The 9,830-nt window shown below is 44.1% G+C and overlaps 1 protein-coding gene across 1 annotated transcript in view; it reads left to right on the top strand.

Moving 5' to 3' along the window:
* Window positions 1–1,881: 1,881 nt before the first annotated feature.
* Window positions 1,882–9,830, top strand: part of EZR (ezrin) — a 53,957-nt gene continuing 46,008 nt past the window's right edge. The window contains exons 1-2 of the mRNA XM_084623493.1: window positions 1,882–2,030; window positions 2,879–2,974. Of these exons, the coding sequence (XP_084479619.1) occupies window positions 2,963–2,974 (12 nt within the window). The 5' untranslated portion in view covers window positions 1,882–2,030; window positions 2,879–2,962. The remainder of the gene's footprint in view (window positions 2,031–2,878; window positions 2,975–9,830) is intronic.

Here is a 9,830-nt window from a genome sequence, read left to right as displayed (position 1 = left end):
AAATCATGTCAAACCAACCAGATAGCTTTCTTTGATAGGGTAACAAGCCTTGTAGACAGGGGGGAAGCGGTAGATGTGGTATATCTTGACTTTAGTAAGGCTTTTGATACTGTCTCACATGACCGTCTCATAAACAAACTAGGGAAATACAACCTAGATGGAGCTACTATAAGGCGGGTGCATAACTGGTTGGAAAATAGTTATCAGCGGTTCACAGTCATATTGGAAGGGCATAATGAGTGGGTTCCTGCAGGGATCAGTTCTTCGTCCGGTTCTGTTCAATATCTTCATCAACGATTTAGAGAATGGCATAGAGAGTACACTTATAAAGTTTGCGGACGATACCAAGCTGGGAGGGGTTGCAAAGTGCTTTGGAGGATAGGATTAAAATTCAAAATGATCTGGACAAACTGGAAAAATGATCTGAAGTAAACAGGATGAAATTCAATAAGGACAAATTCAAAGTACTCCACTTAGGAAGGGACAATCAGTTGCACACATACAAAATAGAAAATGACTGCCTAGGAAGGAGTACTGTGGAAAGGGATCTGAGGGTCATAGTGGATCACAAACTAAATATGAGTCAACAATGTAATGCTGTTGCAAAAAAAGCAAACATAATTCTGGGCTGTATTAGTAGGAGTATTGTAAGCAAGACATGAGAAGTAATTCTTCTGCTCTACTCTGTGCTGATTAGGCCTCAACTGGAGTATTGTTGTGTCCAGTTCTGGGCACCACATTTCAGAAAAGATGTGGACAAATTGGAGAAGTCCAGAGAAGAGTAACAAAAATGATTAAAGGTCTAGAAAACATGACTTCTGAGAGAATATTGAAAAAATTGGGTTTGTTTAGTCTGGAAAAGAGGAAACTGAGAGGTGACATGATAACAGTTTTTGAGTACATTAAAAGTTGTTACAAGGAGGAGGGAGAAAAATTGTTCTTAAGCTCTGCGGATAGGACAAGAAGCAATGGGCTTAAATTGCAGCAAGGGCAGTTTAGGTTGGACATTAGAAAAAACGTCCTAACTGTCAGCATGGTTAAGCACTGGAATAAATTGCCTTGGGAGGTTGTGGAATCTCCATCCTTGTGGATTTTTAAGAGCAGGTTGGACAAACATCTGTCACAGGTGGTCTAGATAATACTTACTGCTGCCTTGACTGAGTGCAGGTGACTGGTCTAGACCAGTGCTACTCAAAGTGGTGGTCCATGGACCGGTGCGGGTCCGCTAGCCATCAGCTACTGATCTGCATGCACATTGGAAAAAAAAATTGTTGGTCCCCCACATCAGATAGCTTGAGAAGCACTGGTCTAGATGACCTCTCCAGGTCCCTTGCAGTTCTATGATAAGGAAGAAAATGGAGAAAATTGTAAGCACCTGCCAAAGTGGTAGTTGCAAAGAAAGTGCTTCTTCAAATTACATGTGGAGAGTACAATGCGGGGGTGGGGAAGGGCTAGTGGGGTGAAGAATTTTTGTCCAAACCCCAACAGTGCTAAATCCAAACAAACCCAACTCTGGGTAAATTCCCCAGGCACGTTGTTATTTGTTACTGGAGGCTCCTTCCTGTTGTTTGCTTCGCTCGCTAAACTCGGACCTAACGCTCGTTCATCACTGCGCCCTAAAATGCCCGGCGGTAATTTCCCAGGCTCAGTCCTGGGAGAAGAGCGCCACGCTGACTGGCCGGGGGGGAAGCCGAGAGCGGTGCAGGTGGGAGCAGCCCTGCCTGGGGGCTGGCGTGCGCAGGGAGGCAGCCCCGCATTCACGCCGCGCGTGGACACTCTGAGCCGGACCCAGGCTTGTCCACACGGGAGAGGAGAGGACTGGGGGCGCGCGCGCCGCTCCTCGCGCCGATTGCGGTCCCGCGGAGGTAGGCGGAGAGAGGGAGGCTGGGGCACAGCCCGGCGAGGAGGCGGGCCCCCGCTCGGCCATATTGCAGGGGGAGCGGCGGGGCGGGGCCAGAGGCGCGCACAGGGACCCGAGCGCAGCCCACGGCCGGCTGCCAGTGTGCCCAGTCGCCGCAGAGGACGGCCGGGTAAGGGTCCTCCCAGCAGCTCCCCTCTCCTAGCCGGCGGGGCCGGAGCCTGGGAAGCCGCTCAGCTTCCCGCCCTGGCGCCTGTGTCCGGCCGCGGGAGGACGGGGCGGCGCTGCCAACAGGTGTTGCGGGGATCGGCGCGCCGGGAGCTGCCGCCGCCGGTCTCCCCGCTTCTCCGGGGCGCGGTGCTGCCCGCAGCGCCGCGCGGCAGAGGCAGAGTGGGGGGCAGGCAAGCGAGCCCTGCCGGCTCCGGGTGTGGGCAGACCGGAGCCTAGAGTCCGCCTTCGGCTTGACCCCAAGAGCTGTTGGGCTGCCCCCCCCCCGCCCTTCCCTGGTGGCTGTTTAAGGGCAAAGGGAGCCCGCTGCTGCCCTGGCCCCTCAGGGGCTCTCTGGGCAGGACCCTTCAGCGGCTCCTCGCAAGGACTCTAAACCAGCTGCTTTGCAAGGCAGGATCTTAATTGTATTGAATGCGTCCGACCTGCCTACTGGCAGCAGCCCGGGCGGGCGGACTGTGTTGCAAACCAAGGGCTGACAATAGTTTCCAGTTTCTGCTCCCTCCTCCTTCTTTCCCAGGTTATTAAGCTTATACCGCTCAGGAAAGGTGTGTCTGGCCAAATGACCTTCTCTGGTTGCAGCTGGCGCTCCCCCCCCCCCTCCAAGTGAGCGAGGTCACTTGTGGTTTTCTTTTCTTTTTTTTAAGCAGTGGAGTTCCTTAGTAATTGTTGGTCATGTCTGAATCATCCTTGCTGCTCCCCCTGATTACTTAAGAATCCCAGCAGAGGTTTTAAAGTTCTTTACTTTTCCCCCTTCTCAGTAAACCAGAACTTTTTCCACTCTCCTGTTACCAGATCTCTCTAAAATAGAAGAAACACCTTCAAGCCACTGCACCAGCATTTGTTTCTGGAATAACAGAGCCACTGCAAGAACTGAAAATGCCCAAACCGGTGAGTGTTCTATTTCGTGTCTTCTATCTTGTGGCATTCAATGTACATTCTATGTTTTACTGTAGATTAGTAATTTACTTTTTTTTAGATGATTGTTTCCTTCTAACACTTTTCACAGAGCGATCACACTATATCTGGTCTCAGTCCTAATCCTCAAAGGAAATCAGCACAACCCCTTCAAAAGTTGAGCCTGGGAGCTTAAATTATAGCTATTAGACACTAAAAAGAACGGACTGAACAGAGACGGTGGTTTATAACAATCTATAACCCTTTCCCCCCAGCTGTCTTCCCCCTCCCTCCTTTCCCCCCGCATGACAGAAGGGGTGTTAATGGGCCCTTTCATCTTGAATGATCCCTTGAAATATGTATTAACTATTTATGCTGAACAATCTGTTCCACCTTATACTTAGCTGTAACACCCTGAGTGTATCTCACAAACCTGAAGAAGAGCTCTTTAGAAGAGCTCTGGGTAAGCTCTGAAGCTTGAGTGTCCTGGTCCAAGAAAATATATTACCTTGCCTGCCTTGTTTCTCTATTTCCTTCTATGTTTAGAAGGATTATAGAAATTAAGACATCACAATTTGAGAGATCCATGCGAATTCCAAATCTTTTTGATAGGGCATAGCAGCATGATGAAGTCGTATAACCAGAGCCACTGGTTTTGTGGTTTGATGGTTTTGTGTACCTGTTGTGCAGGGGGTGCTAGGCTGGCCTCGAGGGGTGGGGTTAGGGTGCAGGGGGTGCTAGGCTGGCCTCGAGGGGTGGGGTTAGGGTGCAGGGGGTGCTAGGCTGGCCTCGAGGGGTGGGGTTAGGGTGCAGGGGGTGCTAGGCTGGCAGCAGAGGTCAGGCCTGCACTCACTGGCAGGAAGCAGCAGGAGCGACCCCAGCCTGCCCCACTCGAGCTCCCGGAGTCGTTAGGGGGATGGGGCAAAAGCTGGAAGGGGGCAGGGCCTTGGGAAAAGGGGTGGAGTGGGGCCTCGAGTAGAGTGGGGATGTTGTCCTGGGCCTGCACCCCCTAGGGATGGCCCTGCATATAACCATCCAATATAAAAATCAAATGTTGTGTGGGGAGAGACAAGGTGTGCTCAAGTGAGAGAGACAATTTCTAATTCTAACAATCAGAAATCCTATCCTTCAGTTCTTAATTTAAACTTTTATTTATTTAGACTTTTTTTAAATTTTAAACTTTTTATACTAGTATTTAAAATTATATAGTACCTTAATCTAACTATACAAAACTCTACCCCAAGGGCAAGTAACTGTTTTTGGTGGGCAAAAATATAATTAATTTTGTTCATTTATGGTTAACATGGGTGAGCAGACTTTGAACCTGAGTTGGTAAATCTTTGTAATTTTGCAAGGTTGCCTTAAAGGTAGAGGGGCATGTGTGTGTTCCTTTGTAAAAGAGCTCATTTATAGCCTGTAGACTGAAAGGTGTCTGAGGCTAAGTCTATTTTGTAGTGACTTAAGTGTTTTGGTTTTTTTTAAGATTCATTTGCTATTAAAATGTAATCATTCCAAAAGAGGAGAAATAGACTTATTTCTATGCATTATGAAGTATACTATGTAAACTCTCTCTGTGTGCATGAAGATATCAGAGCCAAAGAATTCGCTGGTTCCAGCAGAATTTATAACTGAAAAGGGGTTTAGTAATGGACTTTGATTGGAGATGGGAGGCAGAGGTCAAACAGCTTGATAAAAATTATATTGTATTCTCTGGAAAGATATTGAAACTAATATGCATACTTAAAGTTCATTGAATAAGTCACTTAATGAATAGGTCACTTCTAGGACAAGAATGCCAAAGGCCTTGCTTTTTCAAAGTGCTGAGCATTTAAACTCATGGGAACTGCAGATGCTCTGGACCTGAAAATCAGGCCTTGGTTGTGTCAACTATAACTATAAATTTTATAAACTGATTTTTGGACTAGAAAGAGAGCATAAGAAGTTTTTTTAAATCAAATGCATTTTGTATTCTAAAACCTTCGTATGTTGGTAGGAAAAATACTAACCCTTGAGTAACTTAAAAGGGAGGGATTTTATTATGTTCCCAAATGTAACTTTTAGAGTTAGCAGTTAACAAAGTTGCAACTATTTTGTTTTATCTTATAGAGAGACACACACTACCTATCCTAGAAGAGAGTCCTGTGGCCTTTTATCTCTGTTTCTGTCTAGTCAACACTAATATAAGTGTTCTTCTGTAACAGCTCACAGGAAGCACTACATAGGATTTTATTAAGAGGCATGATTTTAGATTTTCATCCAAATATAGGCAGAAATAACTCAATTTTTTTTTTCTGTGCAAGCTTGGTCCACTTCTTTTTTTTTTTTTTTTTTTTTTTTTTTTTAAATGTTGTTGCCAACATTGCTATAAATATCTTAGAAAACCCGTTGCTAGTTGGGGACGTACCACATATAACAATTAATTCACTCAAAAGACTAGAGGCCTGATCAAAAGCTCATTGAATTCAATGGACTTAGGATCAGGCTTTTGCTGTGTGCTATAGTTTGCTGTCAGGGGAAATCTTAAAGTTGCTAACCATAAAGGACAAAGTTAGTGCATTACTGCCATTGTATATCTTCCACAGAGGCCTGTCATCAATTTATTTTAAAATGCGGTGCGGCTGTAGCAAGTCAGAGCTCTGTGGCTTTGGGGTTTTTTAGTTATAGCTCTGCTTTGGAAAAAGGGTAAACAGATTTATCTTCCAGTGACTAGCAATTGATGTTCCACCCATCATAATGAAGAGTTTGTTTAATTGTGTTGCCAATGACCATTGTACTACAGTCCAAGGTTAACATGTATATGGACTGCAGAATGTCTAAAAAATTTCTGACTGACGATTCAGTGTTCAGTAAAAATAGTACAATCTCTCTCCTTTCTTTATGTAAGAATATATGCCTTTCTATTGATGAGAGGTAGTAATGTCCATATGAAGGTCTTTTATAAAGTCTGCCCCCCTAGAAAAAAACCTTTTTGAGATTCTAATATATTGCATTATGAACAATTTACCCAGTTTGCAATCTGCTTAACAGGAATGTGCATGCACACACAAATATCATATCCGTTGAGAGCTTTATTAAGCGGATCCATTTTGTCTTCCCTCCTCCTCCATGCTGTTTCTCCAGTTTGCATCTTGGTATTGACGTTTTTACAGTTAAGATGGAAATATCGTAGTGTCAGTGGAAAGCGTAAAGTGCTGCAAAGACTATCCTATAACTTTCACAGACTACCAAAGTGGCATTGGCAAACGAACTTTTTGAAATCATTCAGTTGGAATAATCTGAACTCATGGGCTCTGATTAATTTATGCTGAAAGGTACTGTAGGCTGAAGAAAAGTTCTTTCATCTAATCAACAAAAGCTGCTTACAACCATGTTCTTAATTCTACCTGAACTGAGCATGACACTGGAGCAATACCTGACAGAGATTGATATTGTTCCTCTCCTTTTGCTGGCTACTAAGTGAATAGAGAAGAGCCAGAATGTTGACAGGTGTGTGTGTGAGAGCAGCTGGGGAAGGGCAGCCAGCACCTCCTTTGGTTGGTTTCTGAGCCACGTGCCTTATTGGCTAGGATTTACAGGCATGGCTCTGTGGCAGCACTTACTGATCTAGCATAAACCCAGTCTTTATAATCAGTACTTAATCTGCTGTTCAGTAGACCTAACTCGTATGTTTACTGGAAAAGGATAGAAGAAGAAGAATCATACTGGGATTACTTTATTAGAATGCGTTGCTCAGTCTGCCAGTTTCAAATTAGGGGTGATTAATTTGGACTCTTCCCAGCCCTGCCGCTTGTTTTTTTATCAGTTTATAGGGCATTGTGGGATAGAAATTAAAGCTGTCACTTCAGAGCTGGAACTGCATTGTGAGAGATCAGAAAAGGATAATGCCCTCTGGCCAGAAGATTTAGCGACTCCTAAAGGGGAGTTAACATACTAAGTTAGATTCTGTCTATTTTCCGTTTAAAGTAGGTAAGATGTTGACTCCTTTATACCAGATCACCACATCACTGTAAAAAAATATGATTTATCTATTCATATTTCATACCATCATTGATGGGAGACTTTGAGATGACCGATTGCTCTTATTTTTCATAGTAGTCCCTTTTTAAAATTGATTAAAAAGCTCTAATTCAGTAATTTAAAAACTTTAAAAAAAATCCTTGAAAGCAAAACCAACAAAACAAACGTACACAGTTTAGAGCAGTGGTTCTCAAAAAAATTTTCGTGGACCACTTGAAAATTGCTGAGGGTCTCGGCGGATTACTTAACGATCTTTCCAAATGGTGTTTGTACCATTAGCTAACTATTGTAAAGTGCTTTGGATAAAAGCACTATATTAAAAAAAAACTTAATAACTAACATTTTTTGGTTCTACAGATAAAAGCACACAACTCATATTTTAATATCAGTATTCTTACGTTTCTAATGCGATGGATGTGCCCTCTCTCCCCTGCTGTGGCAGCCCCTGAGCTGGGGCTGAGAAGGAGGAGGGGTCTCTCCCTGGCAGCTGCAGCTCTGGATCTGGGGAAAGTTGCCTCTTTCTCTGGCTGCCACAGCCCTGCACATCCCAAATTCCCCCCACCCCTTCTTGTCACCCCTCTGCCCCCTCCCACCTACCCCTTATTCTCCTCCCGCCCCCCCCCCCGGGCCACCACCTCACCTTACATCTTCTCCAGGTCCAGACACCAATTTAGTGGAGCCACGCCTGCTCCATGAGCCATGGCCTGTGGCCATTTGTTTTCTTGTGTGCAGCTGCCCAGGCTCACACCTTAGAGAGAACTATCCGCGGACCACCTGAATGGAGCTCACAGACCACTGTTTGAGAACCTCTGCTCTAGAGATCATTACCTTTTTGGTTCCATTTGTCATTTTATACAAAGAGATTCGTGGCTTGTATTTTTTAATAGCTTTTTCCCCTTACTACTAAATTAACCCAATCATATCCCAGCACTGTCAGCTACATTTGAGGGGATTTCTATTGAGTCTTGTGATGTACATTTTACCTTACAGAAACTGCTATAAGATGAATTAAAAACTATCAGCAGTACTATATGGCAGCTCCAAAAAATACCAACACAATTAAACTAAAATTGTGGATTTTTCAACAAGCATGTAATAAGTACAAAGTGTAGCTGTTCTGAAGGTAGACACGCTCTTAAATAAGCTATTTAGTGCACAACTTTAGGTCCCCAATCCATGTGTGTTTGGAGGTTGGGATGGAAGCCGTTTGGGATGGAAGCAATTATCAGTCAATTACTAGCAAACCAAAATTGTGTAAGTTCCTTAGACAATGGTTCCCTAGATTATGCATACTAAATTATTTGAGCAAGTATAGGTAGATGTCATCCTGTTCTGAAGGGATTTACCTAGACTCTGCCTGAGACTTGTTTATCTTAAAAACAAAATAGTAGAAAAAAGTCTAAACTCAAAGTTCTGCAGAAGTTGCTAGGGAAGGGTTTACAGAAGTGTACTTTGGTGAAACCCTTCTCAGTAAATGAGGGAGGGGAAGCCACAAATGTAAGGGGCAGCAGAAGAAAGTGTGTAGGTGGCAATAGGGAGGGAGCGTAGTTGTTGGCAGGAAGTGAGTTGTGTTGGGCCTGGAACATGAAAAGCTTGACTTGGAAGGTGAGAGGAAGCCAGTGAAGGGCATTGTGAGATTGATATGGACACAATGGCAATAGAGGAAGGTATTTGACTTTTTTCTAATGCAGTAATCTTTTTGTACAGATGTGGAATGGTTCTTTCAGGATCTACAACCAAAGCTCTGTATACGAACATCAGTCACTTTTTTTGTTTGTACTGAGTTTGATAGTGATTTATCTCTAACTTTTTGCCCAGCATATAATTTGGATTTTTTAGTAAATTCTTTTTGTGATCAGAGCTGAGCAAGTCCTGTGTAATGAATGATTTACTTAACAAACCTAGTCTTGCCTTCTGCTGGTGGAATGTCTGTGTGCTGATGGCAACTTTCTCAGACTTATTTGGTCTTGGTTCCTTTTTATGTGGGGCTGTTACCTGTGGATGTTTCCCCCTACCCCCAAGCTGTGTGCGGCAGTGACTGGTCAGATAAGTCTCAGGGTATGTTTCCTGATTTAGTCAAGTGCATACAAGTTTTGTGAATACCGGAAAGCAGATTTCATATTTAGCTTCTACAGATTTGTGAGATTGGCGCTCTCTACACTTATGCCTCTAAAGTTCAGTCTCTTACTTTCCTGGAAGGCAACCCCTAAAAAGGGGGTGAGTACGGTCAGAAGAATTCATTTTTAAACACCTGAGAAAATAGTCGTGATAAACTTTTCCCCTTCTGTACCTCCATCCCAAAACCTGGCTCTATTCCTCATTATGTACCTTTAACTGTGGAGGACAGTGGACTCCTGCCTTCATGTTTCATAAAGGAATTATCTCCTTCAATTCTTCGTATCAGATTGGCGTAACTGGGTCTTTGAGTCTAAAATTAACAAAACTCTTGTATATGTTGACACTCACAAGCTGTTCGCAACATCTATTGCACTTAATTCCTCCTCCCCCCAAGATGAATTTTTACTATCCTTTCAAGATTGGTTTAGCTATCAAAGCCAATTTAATGTTTAAAAGTACTCACGAGTAATATAAGCAGTATATTTATATTTGTACTGTACCGGTCCTTGCCACTTGTCTCCTTCTCCTCCCACCCCCCCACACACCTTGATCCTTAAGCGTTGTGTGTTCCACCTCTCTCCAGAGAGGTGATACGTGCAGGAGCAACAGGGAAAAAAGGGGAGGGGCTGATGCTTCCCCCACCACTGCCCAGGAAACTGCCGTGGCAACAGGGAAACCCCCTGGTGGCTGCATGTGGCCATGGTGGCTGCATTTG

The sequence above is a fragment of the Lepidochelys olivacea genome, assembly GCF_965140295.1.
Source record: "Lepidochelys olivacea isolate rLepOli2 genome assembly, chromosome: 3".
NCBI lineage: Eukaryota > Metazoa > Chordata > Testudines > Cheloniidae > Lepidochelys > Lepidochelys olivacea.
Note: the sequence above shows the minus strand (reverse complement) of the source record. Positions and strands in the feature narration are given on the sequence as shown.